The 21,959-nt window shown below is 40.4% G+C and overlaps 1 protein-coding gene across 4 annotated transcripts in view; it reads right to left on the reverse strand.

The window, feature by feature from the left end:
• Positions 1–21,959, reverse strand: part of LOC138750151 (puromycin-sensitive aminopeptidase-like) — a 273,946-nt gene that overhangs the window by 98,088 nt on the left and 153,899 nt on the right. For all 4 annotated transcript variants that reach the window (XM_069912291.1, XM_069912287.1, XM_069912288.1 and 1 more), the window contains 2 exons: positions 13,538–13,677; positions 5,698–5,832 (listed from right to left, as the gene is read on the reverse strand). In XM_069912291.1, coding sequence (XP_069768392.1) covers positions 5,698–5,832; positions 13,538–13,677 — 275 coding nt within the window. The remainder of the gene's footprint in view (positions 1–5,697; positions 5,833–13,537; positions 13,678–21,959) is intronic.

A 21,959-nucleotide genomic window follows, 5' to 3' on the forward strand; every position in this document is an offset into this window, starting at 1 on the left:
TACTGGACATCTGAACAGTGCCAAAAGAAGACCTCCTCGTATTCTCTGCTGAACTCATCTACGGAGCCCCACTCACAGTTCCCGGGAATTTTGTTCAAAAGGCCAGAGGGCAGCTGGAGAAGACAACCACCTTCATAGACAGGCTGCACGAAAAGGTTGGTAACCTGGCTCTGATCCCACCCTCCAGACACGGACCATCCAAGTCCAACATCCTCAAAGAACTCAAGGACTGTAAGTATGTGTTTGCATGCAGAGTCCCTACTCCCCACCCCATTCACCACTCCAGAAGCCATATGAAGGTCTCTTTCAAGTCATCTGGAACAATGGAGCCACCTTTGAAACTAAAGGTATTCATTATAGATAGACTTAAGCCTGCCCACACAGACCCAGAATAAACCATGGAGACACCAACACCCTGACACAGAGGCAGACCACAAAAGACTTTGAGGACTATACCTACGGACACTATAGACTGTAACACTGGTTCTGAAGGGCAGGGGGTCATATGGGGATCGGGCCAGCACATCGTGCAGTAGCAAACGCAGACAGAGATCACTAAAGCGATGCCCAGGACAATGAACAGTGGGGGCAGAAGCTGGGGCACATCAGACCAACAGCCCTAAAATGTCATTGGTCAAGCTGCCCAGAAAACTCAACAGAAACAGTTACACAGTGGAGATGCCTCTACACGGCATCGGACATCACATCCTGACCTAGGGCCCAATACTCCACACGATGACAAGACGATGTCGACTGGTCAAAGAAGAATTCCACAAGCAAGAGGAGCTGGGTGTTGTTCAAAAAGCAGACATTCCATGGGCCTTGTCCCTACACATGGTGCCAAAAGCAATGGGGGGGGGGGGGGTGGTGGTTGGAGAACATGTGGCAATTATTGGAAGAAGGACATTCATATGCACGGATGTTCTCGCGTGCTATTGTTATTCACATAGCTGACAGTCAATCAGCAAAAATGGCGGGAACTCTATAAAAGCAGCCTTTCCAGTCCTAATAAAGGAGTGAGCTTAACCTGCCATACTGCGTGTGTGTGTTTATTTGTAGCGGCTACACTCTTTTATTTTTATTCCTTTTATCGTAGGTTCCTTCCTTATCAGGTCCGCCAATGGTTCTATAGCCAAGGCAATCAGTGAAGGTGACAATTAGCATCCCTGTCTAGATGACAAATTCAATTTAAAGTGGTTTGAAACATATCCATTCACTACTACCTTTGCTAAAGGTCCATTATACAATGCTCTAATCCAACCAATAATTTTTACTGGTAATTTAAATTTCTATGCTATTTTAAACAAATAGTTCCATTTCACCTTGTCGAAAACGTTCTCTGCATCTGGAGTAAATGCCAAAGTTGGCATTTTATTCATTTGTGCTGTATGGATTAAATTAATAAATCTACAGACATTTACTGCTCCTCTATTTTTAACAAATCCAATTTGATCCTGCTTCACTAATTTCGGTACACAATGTGCCAATCTATTCGCTAGTAGTTTTGCAATTTGTAATTTGCATTTATTAAGGATATTGGTCTATATGACACCAGTGACAGTGGGTCCTTTGCCATTTTTGAAATTATTGTGATTATTGCCATTTTACAAGTCTGGCAGATTTTGGGTCTATTTCACCTGTTTCATTACTTCTAGAAGGGGCAAGTTAATAGATTTTTAAATACTTGGTAAAAAACTGTAGGGAATCCATCTTCATCTGTTTTTGCAATCGTTTTGTCAATTTATTTTGATCCTCTAATTGTAGTTGAGGTTAATCAATGTTTGATTAAAAACTCATCAATTTTATCATTCTTCCCTGTATTTTTGTTTTGATATAATTGCTTGTAGAATTTTTTTAAATTTCCATTAATCTCTAATGAATTATATGAGATCTCCTTGTCCTTTTTTTCTTATTGCTAAAATGGTTCTTTTTGCTTGTTCTGTTTTAAGTTGACAGGCCAGATTTTGTGGGGTTTCTCTCATAATTCATAATAACATTGCTTTGTTTTCATAATGTTTTTCTCTACTTTGTTTATTTGTAATGTTTCAAATTTTAATTTTTTCTCTGCTAGTTCTCTTTTTCTCTGTATCTTCCCTTCTTGTTAAATCCTTTTCTATAGTTACTATCTCTTTTTCCAACTGTTCTATTTCCCGATTATATTCTTGTAGTCATGTAGCTATTTATTTGTCCTCTAATAGAGGCCTTCATTGCATACCATAATATAAATTTCTTTTACTGATTTTGTATTTATCTCAAAATATGTTTTAATCTGTTGTTCAATGTATTCCTGAAAATCTCGCCTTTGTAACAATATAGGGTTTAGCTTCCATCTATAAGTTTTCAGTGCAATATCCTCTAACTCAATTGTTAGTATCAAGGGTGAGCAGTCATATAAAAATCTTGCCTTATATTCGATCTTTCGAACTCTCCCCTGAATCTGAGTTGATAACAAGAACAAGCCTATCCTTGAATAGCTTTTATTTCATTTTAATAATATGAATATCCTCTTTCTTTTGGTGGTGTTTTCTCCATATGTCAATTATTTTCAAAACACATTAAATTTAGTGTAAATTTGGTTGCTTTTATTTTATTGTCTTCCTGGTGTGTATCTACTATCTTTAGAAAGATGTCCTACATAAATTCCTAATCTTCTTCATTAGGTGCATAAATGTTTAGCAAATTTCAAAGTTCTGAATAAATCTAGTACTTCATCATTACATACCTACCCGCTGAGTCTGTTATTACTTTCTTTATCTTAATAGGCAGATTTTATTTAACTAGTATAGCTACTCCCCTGGCTTTTTAGTTGTATGCTGATGCCAAAACATGACCGACCTAGTCTCTCTTCAATTTACTATGTTCTATCTCAGTTTAGTGTGTTTGTTGTATAAATGCTATGTCTATTCTCTCTCCTCTTTAAGTAGTGTCAATAACTTTTTTCTCTTGATTTGGTTGTGAATTCCATTAATATTAATAGTCATATAGTTCAATGTATCCATCTTATCCATTTTCAGCTCCCTCTCACCTCTTCAACCCCTCCATCTCCCTTTTTCCAAAATCATTCTTTAAATTATTCTTATTCTACTGTATGCGACAATACAACTAACAAAAAAACCCACAAAACCCCAACAAAAAAAAGATATACTCTTAAAAAAACATTAACTCCCCCTACAATGAGTTCCTTGCAAGACAACCTCTTCTACCTGGGTTACAATATTGACCACACAAGTCAACAGATTTCGCAGTGGGTAGATCTTACCCCTTCCCTAGCCCTCCCCCAGAGAAAACACTATATATTATTCTAAAAAATATAACAAAGCTTTTTCTTCCTTTTCAACTTTAAATGTTTATATTCAAATGATCAACTTTCCAATTTATTTCTATACATTATCTTAACAGTCTTTTTAATATTCTTTTTTCCCTCTTCTACTCTTCCTCTCATTAGCTGTTTGGCAATTGTTCTGCAAAGCAATGAGCATGTCTGGATCTGAAAGCAGTCTATTTTGCTCACCAGGAATGAATTCCTTTAGCTCTGCTAGATGTCACAACATAAAGTTATAACCTTTTTTCCATAATACCGTTTTTGCCAAGTTGAAATCCTTTTGTTTCTTTAAAAGTTCAAAACTGATGTCTGGATTTTTTTTAAAAATTCCCAATGTACTCCAATTGTTTTTTATTTTCTTTCACTCTTTTCCTTTCTGTTTCCAATATTTTCTCTTTCGTTGTATATTGTAGTAATTTTATTAGTATGGAGCACTGTTTTTGATGTGGTTGTGGCTTTGGAGCCAGTGTTCTGTGGGCTCTAGTTCTTCTTGGATTCTTAATTTATAAAAAGATGGATCCCACAAATCCTTTTATATCTGCTCCTTCTTCACCTTCTTTCACACCCACTATTTTTATATTGCTGCGTCTGCTAAAATTCTCCAAAACATCAATATTTTGGGCTAACAAATCTTGTGTCTCTATCTTCCATTTTTTCTTTTATATCATTAATTTCCATTTCACAGCTGCCCTCTTTCATCCACTTCATCAGCTCTTTTTCCTATATCTGCTATAGCATTTTCCATTCTTTGCATTCTTAACTTTTCCTTTTGGATTTATAAATTGTATTAAACTCTGCCATTATTGTGTCCATTACTGTCTTTATTTGGCTGTTAAAGTATTCTTTATCTGCTGCATTTGTTTTTTTAACTATTTTTCCTTGTAAGTCTTTATCCTTTTCTTTGTCTTCCTTCTTTGGCTCCCTTTCTTGTCTCCATGATACTTTTTCTTCCAGCGTTGTCTCTCCAGTTTTTTCAGCTGATGCTGCAACGTCCAGCTGGCGGTCTCCATTCTCCTTGGCATCCTTGCTGTACTGCACATGCGTGAGGAGTTGTGCACATGCATTTGCACTTCTTTTTCGGGCTCTGTGAGTCAGTGTTGTAGCCTGCCCCGGGGAGAAGTCACAGCCCAGCTCCCACTTACAGGCTTCATAGGTTAGGTCAACATTTTGGTGAGAATTACCTGCTCCCGTGTACAGGTAAGGCCTTCTTTTTTTTCCTGGAGATTTTCCTCTTCTTTGTCCGTCATTATGGTCTTTTCTTTTTTTGGAGCCATCCTTACGGTTTTCTTATACTCTATCTTGCAGCTTCTCTGCGTTTTATTTCTCTCGTTTGTTTTTTTTTACCTCCCCTCCCCCCCCCCCCAATTTTCTCTGTAAAGTTTGATTTTCCTGGGCAGCATGTGACTTCCCCCAGATTAATATTAAATTTGAATATATGAATATATAATCTAACTGTGGACAGATACAGGGGGAAAGAGTTAGGAAGAGCCTTGTGCAGAGCAGGAAATATGCTTATGGATGATCCAGAGCTAAAATAAGCATACAAGGAGTATGCTGGGAGTAAAAGTCTGCAAGTCAAATACCAATCATTGAGAACCACTGCCAATATGAATATAGAGAAGATAGGAAAAGTTATGAAAATGGATACATGCACTCATTGTGATGAGAGATAACATTTTTTCAATTTTATTTTGGGATATTTTGATTATAAACTGGTTTTGATAACATTTGATAATATTTGTCCTAATATTAATCAATATCAATGTTTCATTTAATAACATTCTAGCATTTTGAAATATCCTTGTTCTAGCAAAAAAAAAACATACAAAATGTGGTGACTTAAGAAGTAATATGTCTAAGAGGACAACTGGTTGGCTATATTATTACCCACAAGTTTGATCAAGAAAGGCTTTTTAAATCCAACAATGATATAAATAGGTATCAAAGCTAATTCTTATTCTAACCCTGCACTTATTTGCTACATTTAAAGATTATGGAAATATGAGAAAATAGTACCTATGTATCCGACAACATGAAAACAGCTTCACTTATACTACATAATTTAAATTTCTGACTCAATCCCATTTATAATTTCATACGTAGAAAATTCTGGTGTATCATTTAGCACAATGAATTTTTATTCACAATTAATTTAGAAGCAAACTGAATATACATCACTCAAGAATTCACTTGAAACCTACATTTGGAATTCTGCAATAACTGAAGTTTTTGCCCACATTTTGTTCATACATTGATGAAGGGCTGAAGCCAGTTATGTTGTTTTTGGATCTTTATCCTTAGTACAATCATGGTGTCTGCAGACTGTTGTGTTTTACTTTAATCAGTAATTCACTGTTCCCAAACCTGTAACTTACCAGTGAAAACAAGTCATTTTGAAGCCCTAGTCGGTCTACAGGAGGAAGTGCAAGGTTCCGTACACTGGATAATAAACTCTCGAGCATTGTAGGACTGTACTGAATTCGACAGAAGCCCACTGTTCCAGGATTCAACTGAAGATTAAACAAAAATATAGAGGAATGTTTAATATTCATCCTAAAGAGCTTTAATGAACTTGTACTTAATTTACTCAAAAATCGATTTTCATTATTTTTTGAAAATAAACATGACCAGAAGTTGGATTTTTAAAGAAAATACTGTTGATCTTGGTAATCATAAGCAAAAAAAAAGGAGAAAATGCTAAAAATATTCAGGGTGAGAAATGTTTCATTTCTCTTTTTTTTTCTCTCACCACAAATGCTTCATGTCCTGCTGTGCATTTCTAGCACTATTTTTTATTTTAGGTTGGTTTATTGCAGAGATCTTTGGCTTGGCTTCGTGGACAAAGATTTATGGAGGAGTAATGTCCACGTCAGCTGCAGGCTCATTTGTGGCTGACAATTCCGATGAGGGACAGGCAGACACGGTTGCAGCGGTTGCAAGGGAAAATTGGTTGGTCGGGGTTGGGTGTTGGGTTTTTCCTCCTTTGTCAGTGAGCTGGGCTCTGAGGTCTTCTTCAAAGGAGGTTGCTGCCCGCCGAACTGTGAGGCGCCAAGATGCATGGTTTGAGGCGATATCAGCCCACTGGCGGTGGTCAATGTAGCAGGCACCAAGAGATTTCTTTAAGCAGTCCTTGTACCTCTCCTTTGGTGCACCTCTGTCTCGGTGGCCAGTGGAGAGCTCACCATATAACACGATCTTGGGAAGGCGATGATCCTCCATTCTGGAGACGTGACCTACCCAGCGTAGTTGGATCTTCAGCAGCGTGGATTTGATGCTGTCGGCCTCTGCCATCTCGAGTACTTCGATGTTGGTGATGAAGTCGCTCCAATGAATGTTGAGAATGGAGCGGAGACAACACTGGTGGAAGCGTTCTAGGAGCCGTAGGTGATGCCGGTAGAGGACCCATGATTCGGAGCCGAACAGGAGTGTGGGTATGACAATGGCTCTGTATACGCTAATCTTTGTGAGGTTTTTCATTTGGTTGTTTTCCAGACTCTTTTGTGTAGTCTTCCAAAGGCGCTATTTGCCTTGGCGAGTCTGTTGACAACAACATTGCAGACATATATACAGTTGAACTCTCTAACAGTGTTTACATCAGTGGTAGAGTCTCACACAAGGAGACATAACCTCAAATAAGAGGCTTCTCATTCGAAACTGAAGCAAGACAAGCAACTTCTTGAAGAGGGTAACAAACCTCAGGAACACATGGCCCCGGTGGGAACTGGAAGCTGGATCATTAAAAGCATTTGGAGAGGAGATTTATAATTATTTGAGAGATGAGTAATGAAGGGGAATGGAGAAATGGCAAAAAAATGGACCTTAAGTCAGCATCAAAATAATGGGGCAGGCTCACAAGGCCTAATGACCTATCCCTGCCCATTATTTTCCTGTGTTGTTGAAAATGTCAACCAGTTAACATTCATTAGAAACCTGCCACAGAACCATTGGACCTGATACTCTGGTGCAATGCAATGGTCACCATCTTGTGTTGATACTTCAGCTCCAAAATTTAAAGTGTCATGAAGGAGAAGTTCTGCTGAGTTTTTAAATCTCTGAACCACTATTTTGGAAGCACTAGTATGTGTAACTGAGGCACTGCCCAGAAAGACCAGTTGAAAACAGCACCAAAATCAATATCTTTCACTGTCCAGTGGTGGACTCAGAGCTTCAACATTAAAAGCATCAGAACCTGATCACCTGCATTCTTGTTCTAACAGGAACATAACCATTACTCCCAGCCATTCTGCCAACTTTTCACAAAATCATTCAGGAGGAAAAGCAGAAAATAACATTCTCCACGAGGAATTCTCATTTAATGGTGAGAATGTGGAACAGGAAATTCTGACTCTAAAAGTTAGTCTAAAAATTAGACTATGACAATTTGTACAAACATCCTACTGCATTTAAACATAATAAATTGATAGATTCATTAAAATTGTTTTCCTCCTCTGCAAAGATTTAACAGAAACTCAAAATGAGGGGGGGTCACGTGATGTGGGGAGAGTAGGAGGAGGCAGAACCCGAGATCTCGCAAGCTTTTTAAGTAAAATTAGTGTTAAAAACCTAAACAGTATCAAAAATACCAGGAAAAATCTTCAGAAAGTATTTACAGAACAAAATGACCAAAAAGGGCAAGCTGCTGAGTAAGAATACAAAAGGACTTTCCCCGAAGCAAGAGACGAAGCAAGGTACTCCTCATGATGGGAAAAATAGTGGGACTGTTCTGGGGCCTGAAGTGGAAACTGAAATTTCAAACGTAAAACTTACCAAGTGGGAAGAGCAAAACTCCAATGGAAATGGCTGGCAAGTACCTGAAGAAATATCCCCTGAAGCCCTTGGGGATGGGGAAAGGATCGGGTCCTACCTCCCTCAACTGGACTGTTGGACCAGGTGCACTTGTGGGGAGTGCAAGGCCCATGAAGAGGTTAGTGTCAGCAAAAGTTGCAGGGCAGCAGCAATGAATTCTGCGAGCAATACAGCGGCCCGACAGAAAGGGAACCAGCAAGAAATTGGAGTCGGTGCTGACAACAGGGACGAGTTTCTTACCTCTGCCCCAGTAGCAGGTCCAGAATTGAATTCCACGGATCTGCGGGACCTCTGACAGCAAGTGACATTGAAACAAACTGCAGCAGTCCATAAATCTACAAGAGCAAGACTCCAGCGATGAAGACAGGTACTGTGGAGCGGGGAGACCCAGAAAGAGAACTCTGCTAAAGAAAAACAGACCCCTCCCTGCAAGATGTTATTGACAAGATGGGGCAAATGGAAACCAGTCTCTTTAGAGTATGGATGAAAGAGCCCAAGACATGAGGGGAAGATAGACGGGGACCAGAGTACCCTATCTGGGCTAATGGGTAGAGTGGCTGAGGTGGAGGAAGGGGTGAGCCAAAATGAGGATACTATACACAGTATAAATAATAAGGTAGAAATATTACTAAAGGAAAAGGAAAATGTTTGGAAAAAATTAGATGCTCTTGAAAATTTTATCAGAAGAAATAACATTAAGATAGTGGAGTTAAAAGAAGGGATGGAAGGACAGATTCCGCCACATTTTTTCCAAACTTGGATCCCTAAGGTTCTGGGTAGGGAAATGCTGGGAGAAAAAGTCGAGGAAGAAAGGGCGCACAGATTTCTTTTCCCCACACCTGGTCCCAGACAAAGCAAGAAAAGCATTAGAATCAGCTAAAATATTAGTTAAATAAAAAGGTTATGACTGTGTATTGAGGTAACCAGCCACCCTAAAGTTATCATTGCCAGGGGGTACAAAAAAATTGATTGCAGACCCAAAGGAAGCACGTGAATTCACCAAAGGGTTTACCTGCAGTGGGAAACATGAAGGAGAAGTAGAATTTGAAGGAAAGATGTTCTAGATTATACTTGTATATTGTCTTGGTATTTAAATTGTTACGGTATTTTTTTTTAAGGAGTTAACCCAGATAGCTATAATAGTTTTATCTGTGACTTTTCCCAGGGAACTTGGGTGATGGAGATGGGATTAGATGGGTGGTGGTAGCACAACCTTTTTTTATGGGGAATGATTGACAGCTGAAGGAGGCCGTCAGCAAAATGGAAGGGAGGGTGGATGTAGTATGGGTTGAGGTTGCACTGGGAGGGTTTTATGGGATTAAGGGTATGACTGTGAATGTCTTTTGCATTTGGTTTCGTCGTTCTGCTCAATTATTTGAATTATTGTCTTTGTTTTTTATGGAGCGGATCAAAGGTCGGACCGTAAGAGATTGGGAGTGTGTTGGGCGGGGTGGCAGCAAGGGGGGAGGTACTTTGGGAACAACCTGCACATAATAACTAAGAGCATAAAGGTTGTCTCTTTTAATGTTAACGGCCTAAACAGTCTGGCGAAAAGGAAAAGGGTCTTGGCACACATTAAAAAAATGGGGTGTATCTGGCCTTTCTTCAAAAGACATATTTAACTGAGTGGGAACACCAGAAGTTATATTTGGCTAAAAAGAAAGGCGAATGTCACTTTTAATAACGAAGAATGTTCCAGTACAGGAGGGTGACTGCAGATAAACTGTGTAGATTCGTAATGGAGAACTAGTTCATGTGTACACCCCCAATTTTGAAAAATTTATACAGGACATTTCCCTACTTTTGGCAGAGGGAAGTGAAAATATTTTGATAGGGGCAACTCTAATTTAAGCCTGGATCCTGTATTGGACAAGTCCACAAAATGTATAACTAGGACTAGAGAGGCAAAAGCCACTATTGACTGTATGAGAGAGTTGAATTTAATAGATGTGTGGCTTAGAATGCATCTGAGAGACTACTCATTCTACTTGAAACAACATGACTCCTAATCTAGAACAGATTTCTTTTTGGCTTCAGCCCATTTAGAAGGTAGGATCATGGAAGCCAAGTACAGAGTGAGACTTCTCTCAGACCACTACCCCTGGCCCTGATTATTCACAAATTTGCAAACCTAGACAGGCTGGTACTTCTGGAAACAAAGTCTACAAACTACATCTTTTGAACCATGCATGTTTGAGAATTAGGGAGATTGGAGCAGAAAATGGGTTGTAATCAAAGCCATGAATTACAGATACTTGGTGTAAGGTTTGTTATCACCATTCTAACTTTTTAAAAATGATCATATTGAGCAAATTTCTGATTCATACATAGATAAGCACTATTTGTTGGGTTAAAAACAAGTATGAAAGCACTAGTTAATATGGACAAATACAAAAAAATAGCTTGTCAAGATACTGGACCATAAGCTGCTTTGATATAATAGGCCATTTTGGCCCACAAGTCCGTGCCATCCAATTTACTCTCAATATTTAAAGGGTATATTTAAAGGGTATATTTTAAAGGGTATATTTTAAAGGGTGGAAGGAAACCGGAGAACCCGAGGAAAACCCCACAGACAGGGAGAACGTCCCAATTGTTGGTGCTGTAAAGGTGTTGCACTAACCACTTTGCCAACTGTACCACCCCCGAAGGGAAGGAGAATTTGAAGAAAGCCATATATTTTTCCTCTCAAGGTACAAGAAAAGTGGCTTCATCAATGATAGTAGACCAGATGGAAAACTGATCAATTGAACAGGACAGGGAATTGGATAGGCTGAAGAATTTGAACTACATTGTTTAAGCATTACTAATGGAGATATAGAGGTGCTTGGGAGAGAAATTGGGAAAGGTTTGTTAGAGCAGATGTAACAAAATATTTAGAGGTTTGGGAGGAATTGCTAGAGCAGCTTGCATAGACATTTCAAAACACAGAACTTTTGCAGAGTGCTTTTTGCAGAGAGAGCAACAAAGTTGCAGAATACAGCAGGCATGGAAGAGCATGTGATTTTTGCAGGCAGACTCAGAACAGTTTTGCTTTCACAGAGGGAGGGAGTGAAACAGAGAGTGAAGAGACAGAAATCAGTTCCAGAGGGACAAAGCTGGCAAACCTTTGGAAGGCTGTCTGGTCAAAGGAGAAGACTAGTTGTCTGAGAGGGCAAGACAGATTAGAAAGAAATCAGGTGCGGATGTCCTGGAACAAAAGGAATCTCTCTCTCAGCAAGAACCCTCCTGAGCAGTAACCATTTGCCTGTTAAGTACCAAAGACTGGTGAACTTTGTTTATGTTAACTTCTGGGCACAGTACAAGAATTCCGTGCAACCAGTAAGATTGGACTGTGATCCAAGAACTTTTCAAATTTTAAATATACATCACACACACCTGTGCTTAGTATTAGAGGGGGGTTAAGTAGGTTAAGTAAGTCAATAGAGATAAGTTAAAGATTTATTCTGTTTTCAAGTTCAAAGATAATTAAAATCAACTTTTGTTTAAGTTACCTTTTCTCGTGGTGCTTATCTATTGCTGCTGGGGTTTGGGATTCTCCAAAATAGTGACACTATAATGTATGCAATGCAAATATTCACAATAATCAAAATACCCAATGGCTTAACTTTCCCCTAATTACGCCAAATCCATCAAAAAGTGATTTTACTATCAGCCGACATGACAACAATATTTAAACTTCTATTTTAAATTACCATGGGTGTGAAATTATGTTAGTTTTGAAGAGCATTGCTTCTACATTCCCAAATACAATTAGGAATGGGTAATAAATGCTGACTTTGCCAACATATCCACATCCCAAAGGAATGAAGCCCACAGCCAAGTATTTAATGATCATGAATCAAAATAAATGTTTAAAAAAGCCACATCTTATGCCAAAATACTCAAAGCATCATATCAACCAGAACTTTGACTGCAACCCTCTGCTATCCCCTTTCACCCACCAAATGTGAGCATCAGCAAATCTATTTAACATTTCACCAAATTTCATCCAAAGAAACAAATGTGGTAACACAGATACAAAATTGACTGATTTTAGGATCTAAAGTGAGTTTAAACTTCACAGGTTCTATAGAATAAGAATCATTTAGTAGCTGAGGCAGAATGAATTATGAGTTTTGAAGAGACAACATTATTTATTTTCTTCAAGGATAAATTAAAACAAGCTACAGATGCATCACAAACAGAAGCAATAATTAGTTACTCGAAGAGAGCATTATACACAATGAGAAAGAGTGCAAAAGCATGTGGAAGACAAAAGCATGGTCAGGGAGGATCTGAGCAAAGAGAAAGTCACGGCCATTAGAAACAAAGATGTGTAACTACAAAGTGGCAGAATCAGAGGTTTCAATCCAAAATATGATGCAAATAAAAATTATGCTGGTTAAATTGAGTTGCCTTACTAGAATTAATTCACTAAGCTGCTGGATAAAGAAAGCAAGTGTTCAGTGAAATGAAGGGCAAACTTGTCTGGTCTCAAACATATGGAACTCAAAACCCATGCCAAAATTATCTTAAAGGTAATGCAAGGTAGTGAGATCTCTTTCCCTTTTTATGTCAATAATCCTTCCTGAAGGTTCAATTGAAAATCATAAAGAAAAATAGAATTAAAAAAACTTGCCTTGGCATGAACATCTAAAGAAAGGTACACAGCCAAGTAGTATCACCCACTTCCATTCCACAGATGGTGACTGGCCTGGTGTTCATTTCCAGCATTTCCTGTTATTTTTCTAGGGCTTTTAGTTTCATATTTAAAAAAAAAACTTTTTGTTTAACTGTTCTAAACAACCTATAAGAAAACTATGTCTGGCTTGTACACATTTTGGAAAATGGAAATAGTTCAATAATGTTCATCTGGAAATTATTTGCAAAATAAAAGATTACAGATCAGGATCCATCTTGGGCAACTGGCAGTTACTCTGAACAAAAAACAACTTTTCCTTTTATCTTGTCTTTTCTTAGATAATGATGAATCATGTTTCTGAGACCAACAAGAATAATGCAATAATCTGTTCCCTCTTGTACCAGAGTTACAGTCAGCTCTTTTGCAAAGATCAAGGATTGATCTGTTGATTGTGGTTCTCTGCACTGAGACTGAAATGCACTGCTCCAATGAAATATATACTTTTTTTACAAATAGAATCCTTACAAAGAGAACCTGTAATCCTATCAAAATGTCTTCTAGTAGAGACATTAAAAGGGGAGTTAGACATAAAAAGATGCATTTGATTAGCCACCGACTTCACTGTGCATGAAGAAGTTCATTAAACAGCAATGTTAGCAAAGCCCTAAGAGACAAGTTGCCTGACTGCGTGCCCTTTTGCAAAGACCTAGAGAGGATAGAGAAAAAGTACATTTTACTCAGAGGAATACAAAGGAATACATACCCTAAGTCCTCTGGTAACCTACCTTTATCCATTGATGTGGTTTCACATTCTTCACAGTGATAGTCATCTCTGGCTGGTCCAGTAACACCTTCATATTATCACAGCTTACATCTTCACTGGTGCAGATATTAATAGGGACCATCCAGTGAGGACAGTCACTACCTGGAAATACAGGAGAGGTGTGCTTATACAAGAATGGATTTATGTAGTAGAGCCTCAAGAAGCTTCACTCCAATTTCCCTCAAAGGATGGAAATGACATAATTAGAAGAAGAATAAATCACTTAAATGAAACAAAGGTTCCAAACAGCAAATGGACCAAATCTAATAGCTGAAGCAACACTTAAATGTCTGGAAGATGAGCTAAAATTTTATCTCAAGTGCCATGAAAATGGATGGGGTTAAAAACTAGCCAGAGCTTCACTGTTCATCACAATCCAAGGGAAGGCGTGTTTACCAGAAAGCTAGGAGAGGCTTGGCTATGAATCACCTCCCTGCCTAGAAACGGACACACAGAATTACCATGTGGAAGAAGTTCTTGATATTAGATATTGGCTGGAGCTCTACTCATTCAGAAACAGGAATTGGAAAAAAAAGGGAAAAATTATGGATTTTAAAACAAAATAGGAGTTTAAACAAACCTTGAGCTGACTGCTGGGTTCCACCCTCAATGAAGTTAGTTGGGACAAACAAATGATAAATGATAAAAATGTTCCACAGATTCATTAAACTTTTTTCCAAAAGTTAGAAGGATGCATCCAAAGCCATATTTTGTCGTTTTGCTTTTTTTTATTTCCTTATCCCACTCACTACAACATACCAAATTCACTCAACTATTCTCCCATATTAACAAAGCATTCATTTGATGCATTTGAACTATTTGTTAAAAGAGAGTCACTTTAGTAATCATTGGGTATGAATAGGTCCTTGGTACAGAATGCTACTCCTTCTTGTCAGCTATCAGTACAAGCTCCAAAAGAGAGAAATGGCTTTTTTGGAGATTAGCCAAATCCGACCATGAATATGGAATGGAGTTTCTTTGGGTAAATTTTTATGACTATTAAAACATTAAATGACTTTTAGAACAACTTTGAAGACAATCACTTTAATAACTCTGAATATTTAAACTGAACTGGTTATTCAGATAAAAAGGAACGCACAAGATAGAAATTAAGCTGAAGGATACCACAGTGAAGCAGCTGCTGCCTCCACAGTCCCAGTGACCTGTCCTGTTCTGATCTCTGGTGCTGTGTGGAGCTTACGTGGAAAAAAATCTTTGTGAATGTCCTGTTTCTTTTTTTCTTTTTTGTACTCTTATTCATTTCCTTAATGTTAATGTGTGCTATTTTTATTGATGTTGTAGTATGAATGAATCATTTAGATTTATAGGTGGAGGGAGGGAAGTGGGTAATTGAGAAAAGGAATATATGTACATATATATGAGATTGTGAACTGCCATCATTGGCAGGACGTGGTATATGTCTGAACAGGCCTGTGTGAAAAATTATAAATAAATTATTTTTAAAAATCTTATTTTCTGCTGTTTTATTTGAATTTAGCGCAAGCTGAGCGGGAGGTTTGAGTGAGGAAGGACTCCTAGGTGCCATCTTCTCATGGCTGCCCCGCCATGTGCATTAAATGAGGGCCGGTTCACCATGAGAGAGTGCGCTGCCACAGTTTCTTGAGTAGCCAGGGCATTAAAGGTTATGGGAGAAGGCCTGGCAATGGGGCTGAGTGGGAAAATGGATCAGCTCATGATTGAATGGCGGATCAGACTCAATGGGCTGGATAGCCTATTTCTGCTCTTTAGTCTTATGATCTTATAAGATATGGTTAATTGGAGTTTCTGATCAACATGGTTACCATTAGGTTCCAAGGTGACAAATGTCACCAAATGCAAGAAGTTCAAGTTGATAAACCAAAATGTAAATTAGGTAAGCATGGTTAGAATGCTCTAATAACAAGGCATGATAGATTTCAGATTCTCATTGATTGCATGAATCTCCATATTTAGTTAGTGTTATATAGAGAATTTAGGTTAAAATGACTTAAGTTAAAATGTGATGATTAATCATAAAAAGGGAAGCCAGAACGGACAGGGAGCTTACTAGCAGCCAAGGACAAAAGGTTCAGCTGGATATGTTTTTTTTAAACCTATCTTTTCATGGTCATAGTGAGAGACATGCAGGAGACAAAAGATTGATAAGAAGGGTGAGAAACAGAATTTAGTGTATGTAGAGTTCACAGCGTACGTAACGAACGTGATAATTAAAAATGCAGTTATACTTAAAATGCTTTTGCAATACTAACCAATTAAAACAGTATTAATAAGAAGGGGAAGGGCAAACAATAAGGGTATAAAAATCAATGCACTGTATGTATCGGAGCTTAACTGGTGAGAAGCCAGTTGAGTCCAACTCTGCAGACTTGTAAATAAAGCTTGTCGTGTCATCAGTTTTAAAGAGACTCATGTGTGAGAAGTTTTATTTCTGACAAATGGGGACTCGTCCGGGATCTACACTCCGGCCGTGAGGGGAGGCGAGAAGAGGGACATCGGAGGCGGTGCACCCCGCTGAGGTCAGCGGCTCCTAGTCCCTTGCTCGTCGCTTCGGGCGGCTTGAGCGAGTGGTATCCGGACAAGGTGACACGACAAGACGGAGAGGAGAAGGGTGACGGTTCAATCCCTGGGAAGACACCGGTAAGTTACGACTTACGATTGTGGTGTGGGGATTGGGTAACAGGTGTAACGGGATACACCTGTTTGGATAAAAAAAAACCTAACGTAATAGATCAGGTATAGAGCTTTTGTCGTGGCGTGAGGACCCTGTCGTGGGACTCTAGGATAGACCCCAGGGAAACCTCGGCGGTAACCGAAGGAGGGACAGCACCTCCGACGAAGTGCCGAGAAGAAAGGGGTCAACCCCAGGGGTAACCGAAGGAGGGACAGTACCTCCGACGAGGCGTCTGAGAAGAAGGGAGTAGGGTCCAGAACGAGAAGGTCCTCAGCAACGATAAACAGATCTAGGTGGGAAAATGGGAGGATCAAAATCTAAGGGCTCGTCTGAAAATTCAGGACAATTCCTGGGAGTTCCCCTTGACAGCCCTTTGGGGAGAATGTTTGAAAATTGGGATAGTAAAAGATATCGAGACAAAAACAAGAAAAAGATGGTCCAATATTGTCTCCTTTGGTCGAAACAACCTATTAAAGGTTCCTCGGTCTGGTGGCCGAAATTTGGATCTGATGAGGATTGGGTTAGACAAGCATTAAACATATATGTAAATTCGAGACCAAAGGTGAATCAAGAAGAGTCAGCATATGCATTTTGTTGGGTTCCCTGGCCAGGATCCTTAACAAAATGTTTTAAATTGAGGGTAGCGGGAGAAAAGAAATGGGAACCTCTGGACAACCTTCCCCCTCCTTATATTCCCCCGGTGCCTACTGCGCCCGAGGAAAGCTCATTACCGGAGGGGAAAGGTGATGAATCTGATTGCCCCGAAAGGGGCCGGGAAAAAAAGGATGAATTAAGGGAGTCAGACCCTAAACTTCCACCGGTAAACCGACCCTGGACAAGATCCCAGACTGGTCCAGGACCATCAAAGTTTTCAATAAGCCTAAATCCCCTGAGGGAAGTTCCTATGGGAGGACCGGGAGGGGGAACGGGATATGTGAATGTTCCCCTAACTAGTACAGAGGTGCGGGGATTTAAGAAAGAAATGAAAAAGTTATTGGAAGATCCTATAGGACTGGCTGAACAGCTCGACCAATTCCTGGGACCAAACACATATACGTGGGAAGAGATGCAGGCAATAATGGGAACATTATTCTCACCCCAGGAGAGGCAGATGATTCGACGGGCTGCCCTCTTCATGTGGGAATATGAACAACCTGGGGACCCCAGACCCCATGAACAAAAATATCCCTTAAATGAACCCAAGTGGGACAAACGAACACCCGAGGGATTGGCAAGTATGAGACAATATAGAGAGTGGACAATTAAAGGGATACGGGAGGCTGTGCCAAAGGGTCACAATTTCACCAAGGCATTTGGGAACCACCAGGGGAAAGACGAGTCCCCTACTGATTTTTTGGAGAGGGTGAGAAAGAATGCTCAACAGTATGCGGGCGTGGACCCTAGTACACCAATGGGTGAACAGCTTATTCGAATCGAATTTGTTTCCAAATCATGGCAGGACATTACAAAGAAACTAGAAAAGGAGGAGGACTGGAGCGAAAAACCCCTAAGTGACCTGTTAAAAAAGGCGCAAAAAGTATATGTGCAGAGAGAAGAAGAAGATCAAAAGAGGGCGACAAAGGTTATGGTACAGACTATCCAACAGATGAATGCCGAATCCAGAGGGGAAAGAAAACAAAACCTTCCTCTAAACAATCCAAGATATCCAAGAGAGGGAAGACCCCGGAGGTTCGTTAAGTGCTATTACTGTAATGAGGAAGGACACTTTAAGAGGGAATGCCCCCGATACAAGAGGGAATTGCGTGCCCTCGAACTTATGGAAGAAGATTGGGGGGTCAGGGGTTCCAAATGTTAGGGACCAAGTATAAGAGGGAACCCCTGGTAAAACTAAAAATTGGTCCCAAGGGAGAAGAGGTGGTGTTTATGGTGGACACAGGAGTGGAACGAAGTAGTGTAATAACTGTGCCAATCGGAACTGAGCCTGTAAAAAGTAATTTGACAATTTCTGGGATAGAAGGGGCTCCCAGAATGGTATCAATAATTCCCCAAGTAACAGTGAAACTGGAAGAAAGAGAAGGGGTACAAGACCTCTTGTTGTTACCGTCGGCTGGATTTAACCTCCTAGGAAGGGACTTACAGGCTCTCCTAGGTTTGGGTGCTCTCCCTGTGAACGGAGAAGTGCGAGTCCACCTCTGTGCTTTAAAGGAAGAGGATGAACAGCAGATTGACGAGAGAGTCTGGTATAAGGAGGGAAATCGAGGAGGTCTGGACATCCCACCTTTACATGTCACATTAATACCAGGTCATCAGCCGGTAAAGAAACGTCAGTATCCTATTTCTTTGGAAGGGAGAAAAGGGCTATAGCCGGTAATTGAGACTCTAATACGAGACGGACTATTAGAAGAATGCATGTCACCTTATAACACCCCTATACTCCCAGTGAAAAAGTCAGATGGATCCTATCGCCTAGTTCAGGATCTAAGAAGTTTGAATGCTATTGTTCAGACCCGCCACCCAGTGGTGCCTAATCCCTATACTATTATGAGTCAGATTCCCCCAGACCATGAGTGGTTTAGTGTTATCGACTTGAAGGATGCCTTCTGGACGTGTCCATTAGAAGAGGAAAGTAGAGATATGTTTGCGTTTGAATGGGAAAATCCATGGACAGGTAGACGGAGACAGCTTCGGTGGACTGTATTGCCCCAAGGGTTCACTGAATCTCCGAACCTGTTTGGATAAATGCTAGAACAAATCCTGGTGGACTATCCACAATCTGATGATTCCCAACTAATGCAGTATGTGGACGATTTACTATTATCAGGACCCAAGGAACAAGAAATGAGGGGAGATACAATTAGACTCTTGAATTATCTGGGGAAAAAGGGTCTACGGGTGTCCAGGAACAAGTTACAGTTCGTTGAGAGAACTGTGGTATATCTGGGACACCAGATAAGTAAAGGACAGAAACGGATTACCCGTGAACGGATTGCGGGAATCACTAGAATGCCGTTACCCCGTAATAAGAAGGAAATAAGACAATTCCTGGGACTCTTAGGTTACTGTAGGTTATGGATAGAGGACTACTCAGCTTTGGTGAAGTTTATGTATGAAAAGCTGACAAATGAAAATGAATATCCATTGAAATGAACCCAGGAGGAGGAGGGATGGTTTGAGGACTTGAAGCGTCGCCTGACACGAGCCCCAGTACTCACTCTGCCCTCTTTAAAACAGCCCTTCCAGCTATTTGTCACTCATAACCAAGGAACAGCTGTGGGAGTTTTAACACAGGAAAAAGGCGGTCCTTTCCAAAATGATGGACCCAGTGTCTCGCGGATGGCCGACGTGTATCCAGGGAGTAGCGGCTGCTGCTCTGTTGGTAGAGGAAGCACGTAAACTTACTTTTGGAGGAAAGATGACTGTGTACACCTCCCATTCTGAGTGTTTTATTAACACAAACTGCCCATCGATGGCTGACTGATTCTCGCATATTAAAGTATGAAACCATTTTAATGGTCGGAGAAGATCTACAGTTTGCAAAGATTAATAGCTGCAACCCAGCTCAGTTTTTATACGGCAGTGAAACAGAGAGAGAGGTGGAGCACGACTGTGTCGAGTTGACAGATCTTCAGACCAAGACCCGAGAAGACCTTTGCGATACTCCGCTGGGAGAAGGATATGAATTCTACATTGACGGCTCCGCCAGATGTGTTGACGGAATGAGAAGAAGTGGGTATGCTATAATAGAAGGAAATACTTGGAAAGTAGTAGAATCCACGAGATTACCCGGAAGCTGGTCAGCACAATCCTGTGAACTATATGCCTTGCAGAGAGCCCTCAGAATACTGGCAAAGAAAATTGGAACGATTTACACTGATTCCAAATACGCATACGGGGTAGTGCATACCTTTGGTAAGATCTGGAAGGAGCGTGGTCTAATTACATCAAGAGGAAAGGAATTGGCACACGAACAGATGATTACTCTGACTTTAGAAGCCTTGACATTACCCCAGGAAATAGCGGTGGTCTACATACCAAGCCATCAGAGGGGAGATACCCCGACAGCAATTGGAAACAGACTGGCTGATGAAGAAGCCAAAAGGGCAGCCATGCAACAAGAAGTCCGTTTGCTGACCTTAATCCCAATAAGGCAAGGCATAAAGAGGCTCCCATTTTCACTGCTAAGGAAGAAAAGGACATGGCTCAGCTGGGCGCAAGCCAGCTGCCTGATGGAACATGGAAGACACCAGATGGAAGAATGGTTCTAAATAAAGAAATAACTCGCAATATTTTAAAACACCTGCATCATCAGAGCCACTGGGGCACCCAAGCCTTATGTGACACAGTGCTTCGAGAATATGTGTGTAAGGGAATCTACACCTTGGCCCAACAGGAGGTGCAGAATTGTCACCTATGCACAAAAATTAATAAGAAGGTAATGAGGACAGGGACCATGGGAGGTCAACCATTAGCCATACGCCCTTTTCAACGTATCCAGATCGACTTCACAGAGTTACCTCAAGTCCAAAGATGGAAATATCTGTTGGTGATAATAGATCACTTTACCCGATGGGTGGAAGCCTTCCCAACAGTAAATACTACAGCCTCTACAGTAGCTCGCCTCCTCCTAGAGCAGATAATCCCCAGATATGGTATAATGGATTCTATAGACTCAGACAGGGGTCCACATTTTTCTTCAAAAATCCAGCAATTGATTTGTAATGCATTACAGGTCTCTTGGAAATTACATACCCCTTGGCATCCACAAAGCTCAGGGAGGGTTGAACGTATGAATGGAACCCTAAAAATGCAATTGACAAAATTAATGGTGGAAACTAAAATGCCTTGGATAAAGTGTCTGCCCCTGGCTTTATTGAGAATTCGTACTGCCCCACGAAAAGATGTAGGGTTGTCCCCTTATGAAATGATGTTTGGGCTTCCCTTCTGGAGTACAGTTGAGGGGTGTCCCACCTTGGGGGAAGGGGATATATTTGATAGGAACTATTTACAGGCACTGTCACGCTCTCTTGCAGATTTACGAAAGAGAGGACTATTGGCACAAACACCGCCTTTAGACTTTTCTTTACACAAAGTGGAACCAGGAGACTGGATTCTCATCAAGACCTGGAAAACTGAAAAACTCCAGCCCCAGTGGGAAGCCATACCAAGTTCTCTTAACTACAGAGGCTGCAGCACGAACAAGAGAGAAGGGGTGGACGCACGCATCCAGATTTAAGGGACCTGTAGAGGCGCCTCAGGACCGATACGAACTCAGATTGGACTTGTGTTCCTGGAGAAAAACCTCTTACCTTGCGATTTCGCAGAAAGACTTGATTCACAATGTTATTGTTATGTTCTTTGATTTTTCTTAGTTTGCCTATGTCTTTATCAGGTGTGAAATGTAAGAAATGCAGAGACACAGTGGTCCTGTTTCAGGACCACATTTGGGGAAGAAAGGAAGGTAATTTTATTTCCCATACCTCAGTTCCTGAGAAATGCTGGGCAGAAAATACCACCCAACATCCATATACCCCTTGTGTGGAAAAAGAAGGAAATAATATGGGTCATTATATACAGATTCCTAATACCACTCCTTTCCCTCTTAACGGTTGGAAGGGTGACTCAGGCCCACCATGCCCTGATGGACTCTGGTTTTGCATACACCAGCGTACTGTTCCAATGAAAAGTTCCACTCCACACTCGAAAGTGCCTGCCCCTTTAAGACAGCCGGACTTAGTTCGAGTCCATCCAAATA

Source organism: Narcine bancroftii (genome assembly GCF_036971445.1).
Source record: "Narcine bancroftii isolate sNarBan1 chromosome 12 unlocalized genomic scaffold, sNarBan1.hap1 SUPER_12_unloc_2, whole genome shotgun sequence".
Classification (NCBI taxonomy): Eukaryota; Metazoa; Chordata; class Chondrichthyes; order Torpediniformes; family Narcinidae; genus Narcine; species Narcine bancroftii.